We start from the raw sequence: 23,656 nt of genomic DNA on the forward strand, positions 1-23,656 counted from the left end.
CGATTGAAACTCCTTCATTGCCAATTAGCAGCGCAGTAATTGCATATTGCTTTAAATACGCAAATCAATTGTGTGTACTTGTGTGTTTAATAATTACCACAATATACAACTTAAGTTGAAATTTTTGAGAACTAAAATAGGAGAGTGGTACAAAATATCAATCAAATAGAAAGGCTTCAGCAGTTCACGATTGTCCATTAATCGGTTTAAGAATTCATTGAGTTGTTTTCGAAAATCATTTCTCGCCATTCCACTGAGCTGATGAGCAATTTGATGCACATTTCTGCCAAACTCTCGCCGGCTGTCCAATTGCGATGACTATCCGAGCAGTCAAGCATCCAAACATCCAAACATCCAAACATCCAAGTATCCAAGGCAGCGCCGACCTTCAGGCAGACACTCGACAGCAGCTGAATCCGTGGAACCGGAGGAAGTGGGTCTAGGAACAGGCATTCACTCAATAGTTGGCGGTTAGTCGGGCCACAGGATGGGGTGGACAGACAGCACTTGAATTATTAAGTTTTCTTTTTGGTAATTAACTTAAGTAACTGCCACGACAAATCAAAGGGGAGGCCTAGTCCTTGGAAAGCCTGGCCAGAACAGGACAGGCCATATTAGCCACACCCGAGCCGATTCGAGGGAAAGTGACCAAGTGAAGTGGGAAGCAAAACAAACAGAAATCGAAAAAATACAAAGATTACTATATAAGAGAAGGGCGGCAGGCGGAAGCGGGGAAATCATTTGGCTTGGAAAGCAGTTTGCTTCAATTTATGCGCATTCCAATCAATAACTGTGACACATGCAAGGACAACAGGACGAGCGGAGAAGGACCCGAGACCAGACCCAAACACACCACCCGAGAAGCGGCCAGGGAACCAAGAAACCAAGCAGCCAAGGAACCAAGCAGCCAAGGAGCAAAGGACACAGAAGCGAAGGAGCCAGGGAGCCACGAGGAGAGTGAAAGTGCCAGGACATCGAGCACTCCGAAGATGGCTCACTGCCGCTTGTGTGTTTGTGGCGTGGATATGAATGTGTCAAACTTATGCGGGCGCACACCCACACCCACACACACATACACATGGACACGGACAGGAGCACACACACACACTGACAGCCAAGAACACTGACTCGCATGTCGGTGTGCGTGCAGAAATTGATAAGAAACGGAATAACCCTCAAGAAATTTGCGGCGAGTGAAAGTGTGTGTGCGTGTGGGTGTGTGTATGTGCGATTGTGTTTGAGTTTGAGTTGGAGAGGATGCGAGAGGCACTGAGAAAATGGAAAACAAATCCAAAATGCCAGCACAAATAACAAAATAATGCCAACAACTAGGGAATACTCGTATGCCAGCGATAGAAAGAGTCCTGGATACTCTTTCAAAGCTGTATCCTTGAATTACATAACGCATATTAAATTCAGCTTTTTTTGTTAAATTTAACTTATATCAATCAAGTAAAGCTGCGTACTTGTGCTGTACAGATAAGCCTATTTCATCGAGCGTATCCTAGACAATCCTGCGATTGTCTCTCGCCCAAAACGGAATACATTTTCGGCTGATTAATTAAACCGATTATTTCCCGCTTGCAGAGCTGGCTGCCTGGCTGATTGATACCCAAGCCCTCTGCCTGGCGGGATGCCATCGAGTGCATTACCAGGTTGAAGTAGGTTGAAGGAGGAGTGGGTGGTGCTGGGTGGGTGGCACTGCTCTCGAGTCAGAATCAGACTCGTTATCGTCGCCGCATCTGACAGTTGGGCAAGTTGAGCATCCAATCGCATCGCGTCGCACGTCGGGGCAGCATCCTCTTCAATTTCGGTGCCAGCTTCGGTTTCTTAGTTTCAGTTTCAGCCTCAGTCGCCTCAGTTTAGCAACCTCGCAGTTTCGCAGTCTCGCAGTTTCGCAATTTCAACATTTCGCACTTTCCCAGTTTGGCAGTTTTGCAGTTCGGCAGTTTGGCAGTTGGGTCCTCGGCTGCGAGCGTGCCAAGGTAGCTGCGACGCTCAGCCGTTCAGATACATCCGTTACAAGGACGTCGCCTGACCAAAACGAAAGCAAACGAATCGAAACGAAACGAGAGGAGCGGAATGGAATGGAAGGGGAGGGGAGGAGGGGCGGCAAGGATTTTGCGCAGTCCTTGCTCGCACAAGGCGCTCTGCTCACTTTATTTATTTTATTCCCTTTTGCACACGCACCACGAAGAGCAAACGAAAAAGAAAGCTCACACACACACGCACACACACACACACACACACAGGCGACGGGAGGCAGAGGCAAGTTTTGTGAATGAAATTTCGCGCAGGCACAAAGCGGCCAAACAATGTGATAAGGGGAGGCGACGGCTTCGGCAGGACATCCCCTCGTCCTTCCAGGCCTGGCTCCAGATCCAATCCCTCGGGCAAGTCACGCGGCGAGCGGATGCACAGAGAGTCCTCCGCCACCCACCACCACCCACAACGCCCCAGAAAACAAAGGCAAACACAAACAATGCCGCCAAAAAACACAGTCAAGCTTCGATAAATGGATCCTGTGAAGGATTCAAACCATATGAGCCAACAAAAAGGCAGTCAAAGCCTGATTTACTCCACTCTTAGTTGAATTAACCACAATATCACTCCGATGTGATTGCTGAGCATTCAGTTAATGAAGCAGTTCACCCCAAGGAAGTTCGACCGTACTTCAAGTCCAAAAAGGAGCTTTGAGCCGTCGACAGCCGCTTCTTGGGCTGCTTCCTTATTTCGCCTTTTCTGTTTCTTTTTCTGCAAAGGAAGTGCTGGAAGGCAGAAGGGAAACTAAACTAATGCTCGGCGCTTATCGATGATGACGATGGCTATGACTCAGACTCCAACTCAGACTCCAACTCAGACTCAGATTCAGATTCAGATTGGAAATCGGACGCAGACTCGCCTGCAATCCTGTGACCCACAAATGGATCCTGCCATCTGATAATTGTGCCCGCTACGAACTGCAAACTGCCAGCCATTCGAGATTGGAGATTGGAGATGGCGATGGAGATGCGGTTAAGTGCGCGCTATAAAAACCAAGTCGGATTTGGAAGACGGTTAGCGGAAATGGGTTACTGCCCCTGCAAATGGGGAGAGTTTACTGCGAAGTTTGTACTGCATATAGCTCGAGTAATTGGAACAGTCAAGACTAATACTTAGAGTACCCTGCTATCAATCAACCCCAATCAACCCATCAAAGAAAGGAATCACATGTGTTGCCAGTGTTCAATACAATTCAACCGAATAATGGTATTTCGATCTTCATACAATGTGGCATCAGTTCCTGAGTATTCCCTATTCCTTGGAGTTACTTTGCAGGGCATCAAACGTGATGAAGTGAACAAGGACGAGTGGCGCATCCGCTGGCCAACCGTTTTGGCCACCCCTCACACCCCTCACCTACAAGCGCGCAATTGGCACACATATGCAGGACGTAAAATGTAAATTCCTGTGGGTGTGCGGCGTTCGTCGTTGTTGTTGGGTGATAAAGCCATAGCTGGAGCGTGGGTGCATGAGTGTGGATAATGGCTCGTCGCAAAGTCGCAACGCACACACCAACCAACCCACCAAGCAACCAAGCCACCGAATGTCTGCACAAGCCCCTTATTGCCACCCACTCACACGGACACACACATGCGCGCCCCACATAATAAGGTGCGATTTGTCTCGCGCATAAAACGAAATTTCCTGCACACACACACTGATATCGGCGGTGGGGATGGAGGGTGATGGAGGGGGATGGTGGGGTAGATAGATGGAGGGGAGGAAATCGGGGTGGCTGGGAGGTTTTCCTCGGTAGCTGGCCAACAATAGTCGGCTTCATCTTCGGCGGGGGCTGAAGGGGCAGCTTCGATGGCTTTGTTGCTCGAACATGACAGCAAAAGCAAAAGCAAAGGCATTGGGTGTCTCTCTGCGCTGCAGAGGGGGTGGGGGTGGGGGATGGCTGTTTAGGGGTGCGGGCGGAAGGGGGGAACATCTTTGTAGGTTAAGGCTTCTGTCAAAGCAGGAAAATGGGCCACAAAAGGCGTAAGACGAGGCAAACTCGTTTGCCATAATTATTGCTTTTGTTGGTAGCTATCGTCCTTCCTCACGCACCCCACCCCCCTCCCCTCCCCTCCCCTCTGGCATTATTATTTTAACCGGAAGTGGGCGCATGTGTGTGTGCGTGTGCCGATGTGTACAATTTGTGAACTGCATGAACTTTTGTGCCTCGGCCAAGAGGAAGCTCTTCCTGCGTGCCGGCATTTAGCAAATTTTGTACGACAATGTTTGCCTCTCCCTCTCTCACCCTCTCGCACCCCCTCTCTCTCTCCCTTTCTCTCTCTCTGCTCGTCCTGTGCAGCCCTTAATTTTATGACAAATATTATGTTAAAGACCGACTATGCGCTACCCCATAAAAGTCAATCATTTTTCATTCCAGCTCCCACGAAGTACCCGTGCCTTCATTTTCGGATGTCCGCTGGGGACATTTAATTTTGGGGTTTTTTGTTGGCTGTGATTTTTCTTGATATGCGATATCGCCTTTTGCTTCGCACCCCCATCCTTCCCTCTCTCTCTCTCACACTCTATCCATATCTCTCTTTTATTTTTTGGGCTGGGTGGCGCATTGTGTTTGCGGGTGTGTTTGCCACCCACTGGGCAAGCTTTTGTTGATATTTGGCGCGGCCTGCTTCAATTTATGTTCTGTTTGCCTTTATTGTCTTTCTCGACTTTTTTCCGTTCCCTGTTTGCTGTCCTCGCACAGTGGAGCTTCGCTAGGTGTGACAGGACTCGCAGTTTCATATATTTTTTAGGCGATCTGAAAATGGGTATCATTTCTTGAAATTAGCATCGTCCTTGCTACAAATTAACCATCTTTGAATAAATCAGGCTATGCATACGAGTCCTCACTGTACTTTTCCTGGTGGTGTGTGCTGTTTTTTTCCGCTGCTCCCCGGCGCTTTCATTTTTTTATTGATAAGTTCATTTAATGGGCATGGGCCTCGCCAGCTGCCATCTCATCTTGACTCTCTGTCACTGCCACTCCCCACTCGCCACTTCCCACCCACCCACTCCGCCCACTCTGGTCGCCCACACGCTGTCTCCTAATGAGTTTAATGCTTTGTTATCATCGCTGTAATCGGCTTATGTAATATGGCAATATAATTGAATCCCGCGGAATTATGTCATTCGGCCAGGACCAAGACTAAGACTAAGGCAGTGTCGAGTGTCGAGGGGAGTTTACAAGTTTACAATTGCAAATTAGCAAATTGGCAAATTGGCAAAATGGCAAATTGTCAATGCCAGTCCAGAGGCAGTGGCTCAAACGCAGCACCTGCGCCGCAATCATAAAGGAAATGTGTGTGTCAGCTTGGGGAAGCCACTTTCACTCAGCGACCAAATGAAACTTAACGGAAAAGAAAATTACATCATGCTCGTTTCAATGGGTCGACATAATATTATTTTCCTGGCTCAGTGGGTCCTCGTCTGGTAGTCAATTTTTTATTTATTTATTTTATGCCTACGCACATACGCGCCTGCGGAGAGAAAGCGGTAGAGGGTGGGAGAAAGCGGGGGAAAGTGGGAGAAAGTGGGGTCCTGACAGGTGTCGCCGACTGAGTGGCTGTCTGACAGACTCGCAGAAGTGGGCGTGGCCCGTCAGCGTGGGCGGGGTGGTGAAAAATGGTGGCCTATTATTCTTTGTATTGTTTTATGTGGCATTTATATGCGTATTTTCGTCGTCTTTTAATGGGAAGGGCGAGCTCGCAAGAAAGACGAACACCCGAGTGGAAAATAACAAGGGCAATAGACCAGCCACACAGGCTGGAGGGCATCGGCTCCTCCGCCACACATTGCCATCCAATCAGTAGATAAATAACACATAAAATGAGGTGCTTAATCGGGTTTGAAGTGCTGAAAGTAAAACTGTGCCATGAGCCATGAGCCTTCCGTCCCTCCGTCCATCCGTCCACGTCGCCGGTGGCGATGGCTTTGTCTCCGTCGTAAATCTGGAGTATCACGGGTGTTTGAATATCATTTGCAAGCGCCGAATTTCGCAGAGTGCCTGACGGCATAATTCCGCCTTAAATGCCACGCGTACTAAAGTAATTTATCAGCATTGCTGGCATAAATTAGGTAGTCAAAAATGGTTGATTAGTATATCGTAATACGTCACTTATAATATGCTTGCTTGTAAAATACATAATTTGAAATGACCGCCCTTTTTCTACTTATCGATTTCTGTAAGCGTGCCACTACTTATCGATAAGTAATCGAGTATAATATGAAAAATCGATGTACGTTAATTTCAACTGCTGGAGAATATTCAAGAATTCATTATACCTCTCAGGTTGAATTTAAAAACACTCTTAATTTGCTTAAATACAAATTTTAATAATTTGCCTTAGATTACAACGCTTGTCGCGTTGCCAACTATTACACCGAATGTGGTTTCCCAGAAAAATACGTTCACACTGACGGGAAACATCGGTAGCAATCGGCTTGTGTTCAGTAAACTCAGCAAAACGCGAAACAGTCACACTCGACACATCGAAGGTATTTTTGAACAGCCAGAAACAATCACACTCTTGTTTGTTAATAATACTAGCGCACTCGCGGCCCCAAAATAAAAAACGGTTCGATCGCGCGACCATCGACCAGCCAATTTTTTTTGCTGCAAAGCCGACGCCGCCCGAAAAAGTGAAAGTATTTGCATGTGAGAGGCGGAAAGAGTCGCGGAGTGGGTCAGCGAGCAAGAAGAAGAGCCAGCGGCGCAAGAAAATAAGCGCAAGAGGTGGGGGCAGACACAAAAACCGAGAAACAGTGAGGCGAAAATCGGAAAAGTGCAATAACGAGGCCGCGAAATCTCTGCTAAAAGGTCAACCTCGGACTCGCGATAGTTTTAGCCACTAGTTAAGTAGTACAGTACGTCCTGCGTCCGTGCAATTCATACGTTAATACCAATTTATATGTGACCGAAATCTGAGAGTGTTGAGTGTGTGCGCGAGAGAGCGAGAGCGAGACCAGCATGGGTACGACAAAGGAGCGAAGAGAGCAGAGCGAGGGCGACGCCGCCACCACCCACTCAATAACAACAACTACAACGGCAGCAGCAACAGTAGCAGGAGGAGTTACTACTACGCCAGCTACAAAAGCAGCAACCACAGCAGCAGCAGATACGAGCACGCCGAATGCCGCCAAAAAGATTCGCCGCACCTTCTCCATGCCACGCAATCCCTTCCGTTGGACGCGCAAGTTCAAAACGGCAGCGGCCGTTACGTCGTCCTCGGGAGCGGAAAAGGACAACGGAAGCGGCAAGGATAACGGGGGCGGGGCCAGGGAGCGGCGTGGCAGCCACACGGCCATCTCGTCCTGCGTGGGCGGGGGGCGTGGCAGGAGCGGGAGCATTGTGTCCCTCAGCAGCTACGAGGCTCCCTTCACTTCGTCCACCAGCAACCACAACAATACGGCCAACAACAACACCACCACCGCCAGCAATGGAAACAACAGCAACACCAACACCAACAGTAGTAGCAACAACAACAGCAAGCGGACACGTGCCCTGCGCCGTTCGTCCTTCAGGAAGTTTCTCAACCGGATCGCCCAGCACCTGAGTTCGACGGTGAATGTTGTGGTAAGCCCGGAAAAGCGTGGAAAGCTATGCCGAAAAGCAGATATTTCACAATGTATCTTACGACTTTTTGATTAGCAAGCAATGCAATTCGATTATATTACTATTACTCATCAAAACATATCATGTCTTGCGCTTGTGACTTGCAATTGAACGGGTCACCTGTTTACGCAGGTTAGTTTACAAATAACATCAAAAATCGAGGGTAACTAATCACTCTAATCAGTTGTTTCTTTCTGGCAATTTACATCTCAGGTTGTTTACTTCCTTTAACTAAGCCAATAGTCTTTTTAGCTGAAATACATTCAAATGGGAAAACATGGGAATGTAACATAAACTGTTTATCTGCGATTAATGGGTGTGCATAAACGAGGCTCATATATGTAGTTCCACTTAGTATACCTTTCTTTCTTCGCTTTGTCAGCGGGCTGCTTAGAGCGCATCTCCTAGCTCCGCATCCCCCGCATTCCGCACTTCTCAGTGTGCAGTGCCACAATGCCCCTTATCAGGAGTTCACCAGTACTGCCATGGAATGCATCTTCGTTTAGTGCGTTATCGGCTGCTTTGTTTTGCTCTCGCTGCTCTTTGTCTTCGCCGGACACATGGCATCTTCTGCATCTGCATCTTCATCTGCATGTGGATGGGGATGGAAGTGCCTCTGATTTGGCACCATTCTGCTGCTGATGCTGCTGGCTCTGGGTCTTTTGTGCCGCAAGGAGTCACCACCAACCCACCGGGTGGGGAATGGAGAATGGGCACGAATCGCCCCTTGCCACGTTTCTGTTTCGTAGCGCTTCACTTGCCCAGCTTTTTGTTGTGCTACCCGTGCTGAGTCACAATTTGCGTGACCGGTGATAAGGGAGCCGAGCCGTGTTCTGTATTGTATATCAGTCCAAAAAGCGGCTTATTGGGACTTTGGCTGGCCGCCACCACCTCCTCCTCCTTGTGCTCCTCCTCCAGGGAGTTTCGGTATGTTAATCTATATGGTGTAGCCGCCGCAGTCTTTGTTCACACATTCCGTTCGACGGATAAAAAGCCTTTGTTTACACAACTATAAATACAGCGGATTCCGCTTTTTTGAAGTGTATCTCAAATGTTCTACGCTCTTCAGCGGTAATTTACGATTACCATACGCGAGGACGGGTCATGGAAATTAATTTTATTTTTAAACAATTGCTGTCTCATTATTATCATAATTTTTGTTGTGCTTTTGGAGTGGCTGGCTGGCGGGATTCCGGGGGTCTGTAACTAGGTGTAGGTGGGCGCCTTTTGTTTCGTAGACAGCAATTGTTCAAACAATTTTGTGTAAATGTTGCCAACATTTGTTGCTCCGTTCGGGCTATAATAAACAAACAGGCAAACGCAAACACACACACACACACACAGACCGAAAAACAAGAGTTTTTCAGGTCGTGAGCTGCTGGAGCGAGACAGCACTTAATGACGGACCGGGTGAACCGGGGATCGGGGATCGGGAACTCCGGGCTGCTGGGGAGCACAACTACCAACTGCCAACTGCCAGCCAATGTGTGCCACGCTTGCGTCGTAGAAGACAGCTCCACAAAGCGGGGAAAGCGACAACTGAAGCGCTGAAGACAAGTGCACGGCGCAATGACACACTCCGCCCGCCAGTCGCCCGATCCCCTCCAGATCCCCTCCAGAAAGCGATAGCGCTGCAACGCGAGGCTGCTGGAATTGAATTTGATCTAATAATACTCACATTGGACGCCCCAGTGTGTGCGTATCAATTTATAAACAGTGCAGCTTAGCGTCTCGAATTTTCTGCCACTTGACACATTCCAGTAATGTAACACGAAAGGAGATGCACTAAACAAATATTTCAAAGCTTACTACACGTTCAGTTTTAATTCGTATTCAGATTATAGATGGCTGAACGCTATAAATTTCTAGTTTGATTTTATCAAATGGAATGATTCGTTGCCGGAGGCTCTACTGTGACTGTGAGACTGTAAAAGTTTGATTAATTGTAGAGGGCAGACCTTATGGCCGTAGTGCAGCTGACCTTTTTAGCGCTCGGAATTCCAGAACGATAACCGCATACGAAAACAGACTTAATTTCATTCAAAACGAGCGGCAATGAGTGATCAGTGCGGGTGTTTGCCAGAGTGTTTCGACTCGAGGGGTGGAGCACGTAGAGCTCAATGGAACTACAGTATCTGTAGTTTCTGCCATGAGAGCCACTTCCACTTCCATCCGAAAGATTGCAATGGGAAACTCGACCGATTTGCCTGCTGCAAGCTGCAAGCTGCAAGCTTTTACTGTGCCATTATGGCTTTGCAGACTTGGCAAGGTGCAGTTGTAGTTGTCTTGCCTCCTGCCTCCTGCCTCCTGCCTCTTGCCTCTTACCTCGTGGCTTTTGTCATTTGGCACCTTTCACCAACAAAAGGCACGAAAAGGCCAGATATTCAGATACTCGGTTAACTGAGCAACAAGTACTTATTACTGCCTTTGCTGTGAGTATTTTCTTAATGACATTATGTGGCAATTGAGCATTGTTGAGTTTGTTGTTGCGAGCTTGCCTCATTGTAAACATTGCAAACAACTACTTTGATTTATGATTCATGCCTCTGGCACTTGGCATCTCGTTTCGCGCACTTTGCATTGATTTTATTCAGAAGCTGAGTTTGAATAGCTGCAGGAAAACAACAAAAAAAAGCGGCGCAAATGGCGGAAAAGCGAAATGCAAAATGCAAAAAGAAAGAAAAGCAAAATCGCGCTGCGAGAACTGGGAAAACTGGGAAAACTGGCAAACTGGGCGGCCACAACGCCAGCAATAATATGGCTTATTAAAGATTGCATGCCAAAAATTGCAAATGCCACTGGGCATCGGAGAAGGGGAAGAGAGGGGAGGGCAGGAAGCGGGGTGTAAAAGTCAAAAGTGACACTGTGTGACGATCTGAGCAACAACAAATACAAAGGCGCCAAAAACAACACGTGAGTTAGATGGCGCACATGCAAGCAAGTACACGCGAAGAAACCAGAGGTTCCAACTGGCATTAGTTACTGCGATACTTAGTATCTGAAATGTTAGTTTTTGTTTCAGGATTCCTTTGAGCAACCCAATTCAAGAACTACCTAATTCATGAACTACTCTGCCACATGAGTTGTATGTCGTGTGTTTTTCGCTCAGTGCCTGCAACAGTTTTGTACATTTCCGTACCTTTAGCTTTGCCACCCAAAAGCGCGTCTCATGCTGATGTTGTTGTTGTTGTTGGTGCACTTGTTGATGGCAAGATTAGTTCGTAACGCCAGCGCCCCGTTCCCCCCTCCGTCGCCACCGCTTCTGTTTGCTGATTTTCTATGATATTTCATTTCGTATTCCGTATTCCGTATTTCCGCCCGCTGGCTCACACGTAACTTTGCTGTTGTACAACTGTGCGAATTATTGTCTATAGTCTATGGTTTGTATGGTTTGTTGTTTGTGCTCGCAGTGCGATTCCTAATGCTGCACTGGTTGTTGTTGTTGCTGTCGCTGGGGCTGGGGCTGCTCCGCACGTTTTCCGTACCGCTCGGCCCCATTTCTCCCTCTCTTTCGCTCTTTCACTCTGCCGTTCTGGCTGAATTCGCTTTCAAGGTAAAATCAATTGAGATCAAACTAATTGAAAAAATGTTTTCGGAATTTTTAGCCTTTGCAGTTATTTTCGTACTTCCATGGCCCGCCACGTTTATTTTCATAAACAATCATTTCAGAATTAATTTAAATTTTAGGGAGTATACATAGTAGTCGCTCTATGTCGCCGGATTATAGCATTAGGTGTTCAGCGCTTAGGTTGTCCAAATAGCAGTTACTCTTCTATGTTTGCTTGGTTCCCAGACGGCAGCCAGAAATTATCCACGTCATCCGCAGTTAATTACGCACTGCTCCGCTGGCCCCACCATGATATATGGCTATAAAGTCCCACAAACACCCCAAAAACCATCATCAAGTAGTCCGCTCCACTGGGGCCTCCCCTCCATAGTATTCCATTATGTGTGCTACGTATGTGACAGCAGGTCCGAGTGAAAAGTGCAAATTTATCACTAGTTTGCTGGTCTGCTGTCAAGCGATTTGTCCTTGCCCGAAAATGCTCAAAATAGACGTTGAGGTTCCATGAACGGCAGATATCAGTTAAAGTTGACAGAAGTCATAGCGACAGTCACAACAAACAGTGCCGATCAATAGTGTAAAGCCAGATGTGAAGCCTAATGACGGAGTACATGCTTAGTAAGTCAGCTTAGAGGACCCTTGAATCATTGGCGCACTTGAGTTTTTAAATAGTTCAGTTGGTTCTTTAACTTGATCACTGAGTGATGAAGACACTTCAATAAGGAATGTCGCTCATGAAGTATTGACCACTTGGTCATCGAATAAGTTCTGCTATTAATCAAGTATAGTTAGTTCACCAAGCTAGACCCCCATGAACCAGAAAGTGCTATCCTCACGCCGCGAGCTGTATATGTAGATATGAGCACTCGGTTTGGGTTCTGATAAGCGGCGTGTTCGCAAGGTGGCCTGATTAGAGCCCCTTTGTAGGGGCAACCTTGACAAAGCCACGTAATCGTGCCCCTTTCGAAATGGGCGTGCGAGTGCCCCCACTTACATAATTAAATATATATTGAGCGGGGGGATCTAATTAGTTTACTGGGAGGTGGGAACAGCGAGACTACACCGAGGATTACTTCTGGCGAGACAATAGCCCCATAAAGCCGCAGCAGGTTGTTTGCCAAACGCCTTTTGAAGACCTTATCTGGCAGCTCCGAAATCTCAGTCGCCGAAATGATTTACCCTCCGACGGACCGACGGAACGGAATCAATGATTATGGTGACGTTATGCATTAGTAGTACGCTCTCGGGTGTCACGTGATCGCTGGCGAACGCAAATCGAACCCATCGCGCAGTACAGAGCCAAAGCTCGGAACGGCCGAGTATCGAATGCGATTAGGCGATTAGACGCTTGACGAATGGGTGGCGATAAGGCGGGGAGATATATGGGGGCAACTGAGCTCTAATAATAGTCTGCTCGAGCGTTCCATTAATAAAATGCCGTCCAACCGGTAGGAGAACTCGGTTCGGTCTCGGATCTACGACCGCTCTCGATCCTACCGAGATTCCATACCGGAATCTCTCTCTCTCTCTCTCTGTCTATCTTTGTGGTGCCCAGCCCAAAAGGCAATTTCATTCATGCTGTGGCCAAGATCTCGTAGGTAATAACAACCTCGTGGCAACCACATCAGCAGCAATTATCTTCAATTATTTACAATTATTTAATAAAAACGCAAACGTAACTGCACCACAGATATATCTGCATCTGGAGCGGCATGTTGCTGTTTGTTGCTTACGTAAGGGCGAGCAAATACTCGAGTGCAGTGCAATATTTTTAAGTTATCTGGCGCGGTACCGCTCCGCTCCAGCCCCCTCCCCCCGTCCCCCAGCACACCGCTCCACTGTCTTATCAGAAGAGCTCTGGCCGCATGAGCACACACTTGCTCCGGCGGAATGGAATTTTTGCTGGCTGGAATAAATAAAAAGCGGGGAAGAAGCTAAATGAACACGAGACGAGGGCCTAATAATTCGATACATCACGTTAAGCGAAATACGCCAGAGTAAACAAAGCCATAGGATGATGGACTGAGGAGGACACTTGATATATAAAGAAAAACATTTGGGGCCACTTGACTGCGCGACTCATCCGCGGACAAACGAAACGGGAGAAATTTGCTTAAATTTATAAATAATAATGACGATGATGATAAAATTGCCGGCGCAAATTGAGACAAGTGGCCAGTGGCCAGTGGCTACTTTGATTCTATGCCTCCGCGTTTCTGGCTCAATTAACCAGCCACAAAAGTACAAATGGAAGACGGGCGAACGCGGCGTATGCGCAACATCTCAGAGTCTGCTGCTTTGGCTCCAGCTGTGTGAGAAATGACCACCGCGATTAGGTCAGCAGACTCACATGCGAAACGGGAATGGGAACGGGAACTGGATGATACATGTATATATAGACTAGCTCTGGACATGCGTTTGGGGCAGAAATTCAAGTCAATTTATTCATTGCGACGCTGCTCCAACCGCGAAATCATAGACCGCCGTTTTAGGCGAAGGCTTTGGCTCAGTTTACATCACTGCCGGCCATTTCATTTGGGTTTCGAGCTGGGTCGTCTAATGAGCTGAGCTGCTTAAACCCGAAACCCTTTCAGCTCAGCGCCACGCCTCTAATTATTAAGAAAATCCGCTTAGTGTCAGGCAATCGCAGGCTAAAAACCTGGTGCTCCGGGGTTTAGTCTTTAAGCTCCTGGCACTGGTGGGGGAGGGGTGGCACTTAAAGTTGGCCCCAGTTCGTGCCCTTTGCAGGGCATCTTTCCTTTGTCCGGCAAGCACTCGAGCAGCCACTTGGCCGCCATTCAACGTGGCCACTGCCCGCCCGCTCAACTTCCCCACAGATCACTATACAAATGGCATTTGTTCGATGCAGTCAACGTCAGTTCAATGTCAAATTGCCAACAAAAGCAACAATTATTCAAAGCCAACGATGGGGGGCCATCGTTGTGTCAGTGGTGTCACTAAGCTTAAGCGAATGAGACAACGAAATCCGGGCTAATGTCTTGAGAACTTGGGAACTTGCGAACTCGGGAAGTTGGGAACTTAGGAGCTGGGGAACTGGGGAACTTTCCGGAAAGCGTGACGCGAGTGAATATATGTGCTAACTGTCGACCAAGCTAACCAAGCTAACCAATCTCCCCATTTCTCCCCTGGAAATGCCGCGTCTGCAGTCGGAGGAGCAGCACTCGCCTGCGAATCGCATCGCCTTCATTGAAATTGTGCCATTCTACACCGGATGCTGGCGCAGAAAAGAGGTACCAACGAACGTAATCAGTAATCGGTGGGCTGCAGTCCAAAGCATGGCACAGCCCGCTGGTAATGTCATGATCACCATCCCTACATCAATGCCCATCCCACACAGAGATTTATTTCCTTTTGGCCAATTTACCACTGGCCGCCTGTTTCTTTGCCTCCTAGGTTTGCGTGGGTTTCGCTTTCAGAAACGGGTTTTTGTTTTCGATTTGCGCTTATTTTGGTCGCTGTTTTGCCCACTTTTTGTTGACTCTATTGAATCCATTATTCGCTGGCTTTTGTTTGATATTTTCGTACAACACATTTTCGGGTATATTTTTTCTGGCATCGCACGATGACGTTACCAGAGTCTTACTCATCTTTTGTCCGTCTGCCTGCCTTCGTCACCGAGTCTTGCATTTCGCTGGGAAATAGGCGAATTGGGAGACCCACTTAGCATTGACCTCCGGCAGCCAAGTGACCTCCAACTGCACTCTGTTTCCCGTGCGGCTGCCAATTTCATAATCCACCAAATTTCATTGCTGAACGCAACCGACGCTGTTAAAGGCACTCGGCCACGTCGAAAGTGCCACATCGAAACAGACTCAATCTCAGCCACATATTCCATTACTTTTCGTTGCGATTTCATGGATTGCTTGTAATATCGTAAATCCTAAACCTTTGAGAGGTGTAGCTCCAGTTGCACAAAGGATGCTAAAGATCATTCATCAAAAGACTGTTCGGTTTATTGTTTGGTTTGATACAGATTCTCGTTTGATTTATGTTTTACGGAATTTTTTGCAGTTGTAGATCTAGACACACCTCCCTCATTGTATGGAAGTAATTTCGATTTCTTTTTGATTAGCACGGAAATTTTCCACACCATTGAGCCCAATTACTCGCCCTCCCTAAATATGCACTTCTAATTGGTTCATTAAATATTTGCATAGCAGTAAAGCTAAGTCGCGGAAGCTTTAACATATCTGGTTATCGAAATTATCTACCCATGGCTGATGTAGAGTAGAGCATTTACCTACAAGCCTTTCTTTTTCGCCTTGTTTTCTAAATATTTCTTCATGTACCGCAAATTGATGGCTGCTCGCAGCGCTAAACAATTTTTAATTGGCAACGAAATTGAAACCCAATCAGCCAACGCCAATTGCCCCAGTCCACTCCACTGCACTCCAGTGTGATCTAGTAACGAGATCCTTCACCAGCCGATACAATTGGTACTCCCCAGCGACTAACACAGCTCTCCCCTTTTCCCTCCCCAGGCGAACAAACATGGACAGCCATCGGGCCCGGCAGTTTCGGCGGGCGGCGGAGGAGGAGGAGGAGGACCAGGTGGCGGCGAGCGAGTGCCCCCCATCGGAGGCTATCAGTGGCCGGCGGATCAGACTCCAGGTGTAATGGGCCTGAAGAACCACGGGAACACTTGCTTTATGAACGCGGTGCTGCAGTGCCTCAGTCACACAGACATCCTGGCCGAGTACTTTGTTTTGGATCAGTACAAGGTAAATATATCTCGCAGATAACTCCATAACACCATATAATACTCAACCTTTCCTCGCAGGCTGACCTCAAGCGACGCAACAAGATCAACTCGCGAAAGTTCGGCACCAAGGGAGAGCTCACCGAGCAGCTGGCCAACGTGCTGAAGGCGCTGTGGACCTGCAAGAACGAGAGTGACCACAGCACCAGCTTTAAGGCAGTGGTGGATCGGTACGGAACGCAGTTCCGCAGCTCGACGCAACACGATGCCCAGGAGTTTCTCTTTTGGTTGCTCGACAAGGTGCACGAGGACCTCAACACGGCCAGCAAGCGGCGCTACAAGAGCCTCAAGGTAGGCGAAACTCCAGTTGGCGGCAACCGCTTTTTCGGATAAAGCAACTAACTCTTATTCTTTATCATCTCTTGCAGAACTCGTACGGCCGTTCGGATGAGGTGATCGCCGCCGAGACGCTGGCCAACCACATCCGGTGCAACAACAGCTTCGTCCAGGCCGTGTTCCAGGCCCAGTTCCGCTCATCGCTCACCTGCCCGCGCTGCGAAAAGCAATCGAACACCTTCGACCCCTTCCACTGCATCTCCGTGCAGCTGCCGCAGCTCACCCAGCAGACGATATTCGTCACGGTGGTCTACATGAAGCAGCTCCCACGTCAGGTGAGGATGGGCTTGCGAGTCCCAGCCGGATCCCCGATAGTAGCGCTTCGCGAGCAGCTTCAGGCGGACACGGGCATCGAGGGATCGCGAATGGTCCTGGTTGACTTAAACGCCGAAGGATTCACGCGCGTTTTTTACGACACACAGCCCGTGGAGACGCTATCTAGCATTGAAACCATTTACTGCATCGAGGTGCCGGAGGCAACTCCTGTTCCCAAGGCTGCTACTCCTCCAGAGACGGGGGATAAGGCTGCTCCAACAGCAGCGGCTCCTGCTCCTGCTGCAGCTCAATCGCAGGCGGACCTGTTGCTCCTAGTGGCCAACGTATACCGTGCGAAGGATGGCGCGGACATAAGCCGCTTTGGAGCCCCCTTCAGCATGAAGGCACCTCGTGACTGCTCATACCAGGATCTGCAGAAACGAATGCTCCGCGAAATGGCGCCGCTGCTCAAGCCAGAGGTGTTCTCCTATGCCACGCCACTGAACGAGATGTTCCGCATTCGGCTGCAAGATCCCTCCGCAGACCCTGATACCTATTTGGAGCAGGTGGAGCACCCGCTGCTTACCGAGATGATCGACATGGCGCTTTCCGTGCTGTCCTCCGAGGCGGGACCCCAGCATATAAAGCTTCTTCTGGAGTGGAGTTCGCCCGAGGCACACTTTATCAGTAAACAGCAGGACACGGAAGAAGCCGTCGTGGAACACGAGAGCGTTGCGCGTCTGAGTGCCAGCAAACCGAGCGACACAGCCTCGCTGACTTTGGAGCAGTGCCTGGAGCACTACACCAAGGCAGAGACTCTGAGTGCCGAGGATGCCTGGCGCTGTCCACACTGCCAGCAATACCTTCCAGTAGTGAAGACGCTGGGTCTGTGGTCTCTTCCCGACATCCTGGTGGTGCATTTCAAGCGTTTCCGGCAACATCAATCTAAGGGTCCGCAAGCGGCCAAGCTGACAACAATGGTCAAATTCCCGCTGACCGCCTTCGACATGTCACCACACCTGGCACGTGGCGTGCATGAAAGCGCCAGTAGCTCGCTGGGCGTGGGAACGGGTCTGGGACTTGGACTCGGTCTGGGCTCGAATCCCTGGAAGAAGGCTCGATCCGGTGACTCGCGCTCCTCCACACTTAACTCGCGCAGCGACGCAAAGGACACGCGGTACGACCTCTACGCCGTGTGCTACCATCAGGGCGATACTTTGGAAACGGGCCATTATACGGCCGCCTGCAAGAATCCGTACGACCGTCAGTGGTATAAGTTCGACGACCAGCGAGTGAGCAAGGTGCCGGAGGACGACATTGAGCAGGACATCATCAATAACGAGGCATACATGCTCTTCTACCAGCGACGCAGTGTAGATGCAGGCGAGTGTTCCGGCTCCAGCTCGAACTCCGGAGATCACTGGGTGTCGCGAATTGCCCCAGCCCCATCTTCGTCCGCATCATCGACGTCAGGAAAGGAGAAGGAGCCGCTCAAGTTGGAGGAAAGCACCGAAACTCCTGCGGCAGCATCAGCGGAGAAGGCCCAGTCCAAGCCGGTGGACATACCCATAATTTGCCAAGAGAAGGCGAAAGGTAAATATTACTCAAAATATATTGAGTTATATTTTAATCTTCAACTATGCACTTTTTCAGTTACTGAAGAATGCCCAGACGCTGTTGAAGAAAAGACATCGGTTACTCGTGATCTACATATTGAGGAACTGGCATATGCCGATGCAGATGTAGACACCAGTTTAAGTGAGACCAGCAAGGCGGAGGCAAATCCAGCCGCTAAGGATGAACCAAAGAAGGTGGAGGTGGAGGTAGAGGAAGCTACGCCTATATTTGCCATGGATGAAGATTGCCCCGAACCCAGCCTGGAGAAGAAAGAGGAATCCGTTAAGAAGGAAGATGAACTCTCCGAAGCCCCAGATGTAAGCGAACCAACCGCCGAGCCCAAGACCAATGGCCATGTGAGCTCTTCGTCCAGCTCTTCCTCCTCGGAAAGCTCGCTCTCGTCACGCTCCTCGCCGCGATCATTGAGTACTTCAGTGACAGCGGCATCTACTCTGCAGAGCAAGTTCAACGGCCACATGAGCGCCGCACCAGCTCTTTTCAATGGAAATGGAAACACGTCGCAGCTCTCGTCCAGCTTGCAATTATCGCGACATGTGCTGCACAACCATCAATGGCACGGATCTAGGAGCAGTGTGTCAGCCGTAGAGAATGCCACGCACCATCAACAGCAGCAGGCGGCGGCCAGTCTAAGCCTCCGGCATTCGTTTTCCACAAGTTCAAATTACACGGAGACACTATCATCCTTGCTACGCAAGTCTGCAAACACATGCAGCAAGGACACGCTGCTGTTTATCGACCAACAGAGTCACCATCACACAGCCGGACTGATCGAAGATGACGATGATTCGTACATGGGCAGGTCCCTTTGGGTAGGTCAATATAGTTGTAGAATCCCTAGAGACATTTTTACTAAATTTAAACATCCTGTTGCAGATATCGCCCGTAACGCCACACAAACTCATCACTGTTTCGCCCAAGAATTAGATGCGATATTATGATCCACTCGGATTGTAGACATAAAGAGTAATGAAACCCGAAAATGAAAGCGAAGCCGAAACAAGAATATACAAAAACGCACTATAGCCATAAGCCTAAGGTTTACTTTATATGATATTTCATAACCGGAGCTCCCGAGCGATAAGCAAAACGCATTATGAAGATGTTATACAACTTTGTTTACTTTAAGATACGTACTCATATATACGATACTTGCAATACTGCATAACGTTTGAAAGTTTGATGAAACTTGAATAGAATCTATAAGCATTAGACTATTTATTCGACAGCAATTCAAAGCCAATGACGAGGATTAGTTTTCTTTACATTTTACCGAATCGACGAGGATTTTTTTAACCTAACGACTACCGATATTAATTTAGCCAAACAATGAAGTACAATTTGATTTGATTTAGTTCTCCGTTCAACCTATTTACCTTCTTGTATAGTTCCCTAACGATTTTTACGTAACGATGAAGTGCTTGGCATGCCTAAGTTTAGCTTTTTGTACATGAAACCAAGTTTCAGACTAAATTTATGCGCATAGATAGAAATGTAAGGACACGTATTCTCTTTAATTACCATTACTTTGAATTCTACATTAATCTATACGATTGTAACTTTTCCACAACCATAAAATTCTGGCACAACTGCATATGATTCTTTCGATTCGTTGTCGGGCTACGTTTTGTGAATCGTTTATAATGCGGATCTATATACGAACATATATATTACTTTATAAATAATGTATTCTATGTGTAGACGAAAGCATTACACCAAAACATTATATTGATAAAAAATGTTTAAGGACTCTACCACATTGTTTTCTGGAGAGGAAGAACTTTATTACGGTGTAAAACGTTCATAGTATTCATAAATAAACGTGAAGTTGTTGAATATGAACTACGAGTTGGAAGTGAACTAATAAAAATGTGTAAAAAACACTTGGCTGTGGCTAGGAAGGGTTCATCTCTGGCGAAGTAAGCCAAATTTCAGTCGACAGCCATTTTACATCGTATTCAGCCGGAAAGTATACTTCTGTTATGGTCTTCATACTTGGCTCTCTCAGAATATGCAAAACTCAAGGTAAAGCTTTCTTTCTTTCCACTTTCTCATGCTCTGGCTAGTTTACCGGGCTTAAAAGCAGCCAGAGGTTCAACGTCTGCAGCGACTTGGCCGAAGACTCAGTTCAGTTGCTGCACTTGACGCGTCTGGTTCTGCTTCCCACCACTGCGGATTAAGTCGAGCCTGAAGAAGGCCAAGTCCAAGAACCTTCTACAAGAAGCAAACGAGCGGAGATGGATTATCGTCTAGTGCTGGTATGTCATCATTACGGGTGTGCTAACTGCTAACTGCCAAGTTTTTCTATGGCCCGCTGGTCAAGTTCGTTGCCCAAGTCTTTTGTTTTGCAATGCGTTAACATTGGCGAGCTAACCGCTCACGTTTACTGTTACCCAGACGGTTCACTGGGAACCGCCCGATTCTGGAGCATGCTAATGAATTAAGCTAACTGCGGAGCAGCGTACGTTCCGATCTGTTCTTCTAGTTCGGTCTTCAAGTTCTAACTACTGGCTTTTGGCCGGGTGCCGAGCAACTTTCCCGTTAGGCGTGTGGCACGCATATTGGGAACAGACCGCCAACAAGTTCTCCCCTGACCAGATCACATCAGCCTGTCTTGGCCCCGAAAGGCGGTCGGGTCGGGTCTCCAATCTGCAATTGAGCCACCAATATTTACCTATGCAAATTGGGTTCTTTTCATTCGGGCTGTCGAGCTCTCTCGCAGGGCAAACAAGTTTCTGGCTCATTAGAAGGGAAAAAACAAAAGAACGAGCTTAGCGGCTGACCCGATTTCCGATTCCCCAACGCCGCATTCAAATTGCGCTGTGAACCGTGTCACAAAGAGAGAAATTCCACAGCTTCTTGGCACTGCAGCCGCCCACCAAGCTGAACCACTTGACCTGGATAACTCGGGTCTGTCCGTGGAACTTTTGGTTTCATTGAGATGCCACTGTCCAGAATTTCAGGGAAAGTTCCCTCGAACAATTAATGGTCAAGTGAGCACAGCGTCTGGACCGCAATTGCTGCCTCGGTTTGTTTATCTTCACAGAAACAGAAACAGAAACTTTCGCGCTTTCGCCAAACAACAAAACATCGAAAAGTGTATGTATGGCCGCGTAAAAGATCTCGCTTCTTTTTCCGGACAATATTGGGCCATTCACCGACTCTTCGTGGCAATTAACTTGGCTCCAGACGGCTACGGCCCCTGATTCCACCTCCACTATGACCGTCTTTGTTTCGACTCTTTGCAGAAAATTCTTAGCTTTCTGCTGCTGGCCCACTTTGGTTTCTCCCAGCCGCAGCAGCAGTCGCCATCGGACTACGGCGAGGAGCAGCCTCCGGAAGGCTACTACGCTTTCGTCGAGTCCCCGAATGCGGTGCCTCCCAAAGTCAGGCCGCCACCCTACACCTTTGTGAATGCGGAGTGCAAGGATGTGGCCGCCGGCAAGAAGTCTGCCGTGTCCGTTCACAACATTTGCGGAGATCTGAACAAGGGTCAAATACCCAAGAATCCGCTGGGACAAAATGTGCTGGGGGAGCCGTATCCCTTGTAGGTGAACAAATTTGCGTAACAAATTTCAGAAATATCTCATGTAAACTTCTTCCCAGCGAACTTATTCGCAACCAAACGCTGAAGTTCCTTTCGAAAACGCTGCCCGTTCTGAAGGCCGACGATACCCTCCCCAAGGTCACCCAGATCATTCGAGATGAGCCCGTGGAACAGCTGGACAGCAACAACATCGACAGGCCCTATCCCGCTGGAGGCTCCACTCGCGTCCGCCGCAGCCTGCCGGATGGCGTGGAGTCCAACGAGTACAGCTACTTCGATCCCGCCCTGGACGAGGAGGAGCAGCACAAGCAAAGGGATCGGAACAGCCAGCAGAGGAGGGCCGCCGAGGAGAGGAAGCCACGAAAGTTCTGCGATGGCGGTGGAGTGTAAGTCTTCAACATGGAAATGGGGGAGTCAAGTTATTCCAATCCTAACTGATGAGTTATGGAGTTAGCTTCATATACGAACTGCCAGAGAGCTAGAGTGTCTTAATTTAAGCAAGGGGAAAGGCGCCACATTTAAAGCTAAAGAGGTCACCACTTAATACTCATGAGTCATCTTTAAAAAATTATACATTCCAAGAATTATCAAGGCAAAAAACAGAAATGAGGTGGCCATTTCACTTTCCACATCATGACAACATGATGTTGTATAGCCATATAACTAAAGAAGCTCAAACCTGAGATACTTAGATCAAATTCTGAGAAGAGTACATGCAAGGGGTATTGAACTACAACTTTTTGCAGGTCAATTAATGAAACATTTTTAACTCCACCCGCAGATTTTGCACCTTGTACAGAGCCATTCAGGGAGACACCGGCGGAGCAGCCCCTTCCACGCCCACTGCGGAACGGCGCGAGGAAGTGGGTCCCATTCGGTACGAGGGTCCACCCACTCCCTGTCCCGCCAAGGTGGAGTACGCTACTCCCGTCTTCGCCAAGAACTACCAGGGCGCCTGGCGTTATGTGGTACAGATTCCCTACGAGGGCTACTTCACCCAGACGGTGGAAGTGACGCGCTGCATCCAGGCACGCTGCCACTACCTGGACGGCGGTTGCCTGTCGTCGCCACGCTGGGTGAGCCTGTTGGTGGCGGAGATCTTCTACCCCAATGCGGAGGACACGGTGCCCACCAGCTCGACCACCACTCAGGCCCCCTCGGTGCAGGACTTCCAGGCCTACCAGCAGTACCTGCAGAAGAGGGCCGGAGTGGCTACCGCCTCCGACGGAACCTCGTCTGCAGCAGCAAGTTCTGCCGCGCAGGCGGATGCCCACTGCGATGGACACGATGAACTGGGCTGCTTCCAGGTGCGTCTCTACTACGACTGGTTCCTCATCCCCGGCTCCTGCAAGTGCTGGCGCCCGGACTACTTCGCCAAGTACGTGCGCCGGAAGTCGGTGGCCGACTTGTGAACACTTCCTGGACAGGATTTTCCAATGAGATCCTTAGAATAAGATTAAGTGCTAGCCTTTAGAGGAACAAAACTTTGAGGTGAACGGCTCATTCTAGTAATCCAACCGGGTACCCTACACGTAAGACACCCTATACGGATCACGCAGAGTTTGCAGTTCGTGCATCTAGCAGATACAATTTTAACCTAGGCGCTTAGCTCCCTCTTTCGACTGATTAAGCCAAGCGCATTGCATTTCTACTAATAAATACGTCTCTACCCAAATCTTAAGAGAGCCTCTCTATTCGGCACTTCGTTGGATGTGGTTTTGGCCTAGGCTGTGTGTGTGTTAGCCTCCTGGCTAACTCCACGCTCTCACGTGCGCCTGTGTTGGAAGATCCACCGAAAAGCCACAGAAACCAGTCGCGCAAGTTGCGCATGCGTGCGAGACTCGGGCCCAAAACCTCGGCCGCTGATCTAGTGTGCAGTCAATATAA

At 48.6% G+C, this 23,656-nt stretch overlaps 2 protein-coding genes across 3 annotated transcripts; both read left to right on the forward strand.

Annotated features, from left to right (window-relative positions):
• Window positions 1-6,502: 6,502 nt before the first annotated feature.
• Window positions 6,503-20,064, forward strand: LOC6532105 (ubiquitin carboxyl-terminal hydrolase 43). Of its 2 annotated transcripts, XM_002092845.4 has the most exons (7): window positions 6,503-7,612; window positions 14,384-14,467; window positions 15,719-15,958; window positions 16,018-16,287; window positions 16,365-18,180; window positions 18,241-19,034; window positions 19,099-20,064. In XM_002092845.4, exons 1-7 carry the CDS (start codon window positions 7,007-7,009, stop codon window positions 19,147-19,149), a joined length of 3,861 nt encoding a protein of 1,286 aa, XP_002092881.1. In that variant the 5' UTR covers window positions 6,503-7,006; the 3' UTR covers window positions 19,150-20,064. The 2 variants fall into 2 exon arrangements, with proteins under 2 accessions (XP_002092881.1, XP_015051703.1); XM_015196217.3 differs by lacking the exon at window positions 14,384-14,467 and having other exon boundaries at window positions 6,504-7,612.
• Window positions 20,065-20,180: 116 nt separating this feature from the next.
• On the forward strand, window positions 20,181-23,444 carry LOC6532106. Its single transcript, XM_002092846.4, has 4 exons — window positions 20,181-20,480; window positions 21,471-21,769; window positions 21,829-22,155; window positions 22,551-23,444. The coding sequence occupies exons 1-4, from the start codon at window positions 20,460-20,462 to the stop codon at window positions 23,179-23,181; spliced, it is 1,278 nt and encodes a 425-aa protein (XP_002092882.1). The 5' UTR covers window positions 20,181-20,459; the 3' UTR covers window positions 23,182-23,444.
• Window positions 23,445-23,656: the final 212 nt, after the last annotated feature.

The sequence above is a fragment of the Drosophila yakuba genome, chromosome 2R (assembly GCF_016746365.2).
Source record: "Drosophila yakuba strain Tai18E2 chromosome 2R, Prin_Dyak_Tai18E2_2.1, whole genome shotgun sequence".
In the NCBI taxonomy this organism is placed as follows: domain Eukaryota; kingdom Metazoa; phylum Arthropoda; class Insecta; order Diptera; family Drosophilidae; genus Drosophila; species Drosophila yakuba.

Excerpts from the sequence above, each read along its gene's own strand:
- LOC6532105 (XM_002092845.4), top strand. The coding sequence starts at position 7,007 with ATGGGTACGACAAAGGAGCGAAGAGAGCAGAGCGAGGGCGACGCCGCC. Across the intron at positions 15,959-16,017 it reads TTGTTTTGGATCAGTACAAG|GCTGACCTCAAGCGACGCAA; the intron begins GTAAATATATCT and ends CTTTCCTCGCAG. Across the intron at positions 16,288-16,364 it reads GGCGCTACAAGAGCCTCAAG|AACTCGTACGGCCGTTCGGA; the intron begins GTAGGCGAAACT and ends CATCTCTTGCAG.
- LOC6532106 (XM_002092846.4), top strand. The coding sequence starts at position 20,460 with ATGGATTATCGTCTAGTGCTG. Across the intron at positions 21,770-21,828 it reads CTGGGGGAGCCGTATCCCTT|CGAACTTATTCGCAACCAAA; the intron begins GTAGGTGAACAA and ends ACTTCTTCCCAG. Across the intron at positions 22,156-22,550 it reads TTCTGCGATGGCGGTGGAGT|ATTTTGCACCTTGTACAGAG; the intron begins GTAAGTCTTCAA and ends CTCCACCCGCAG.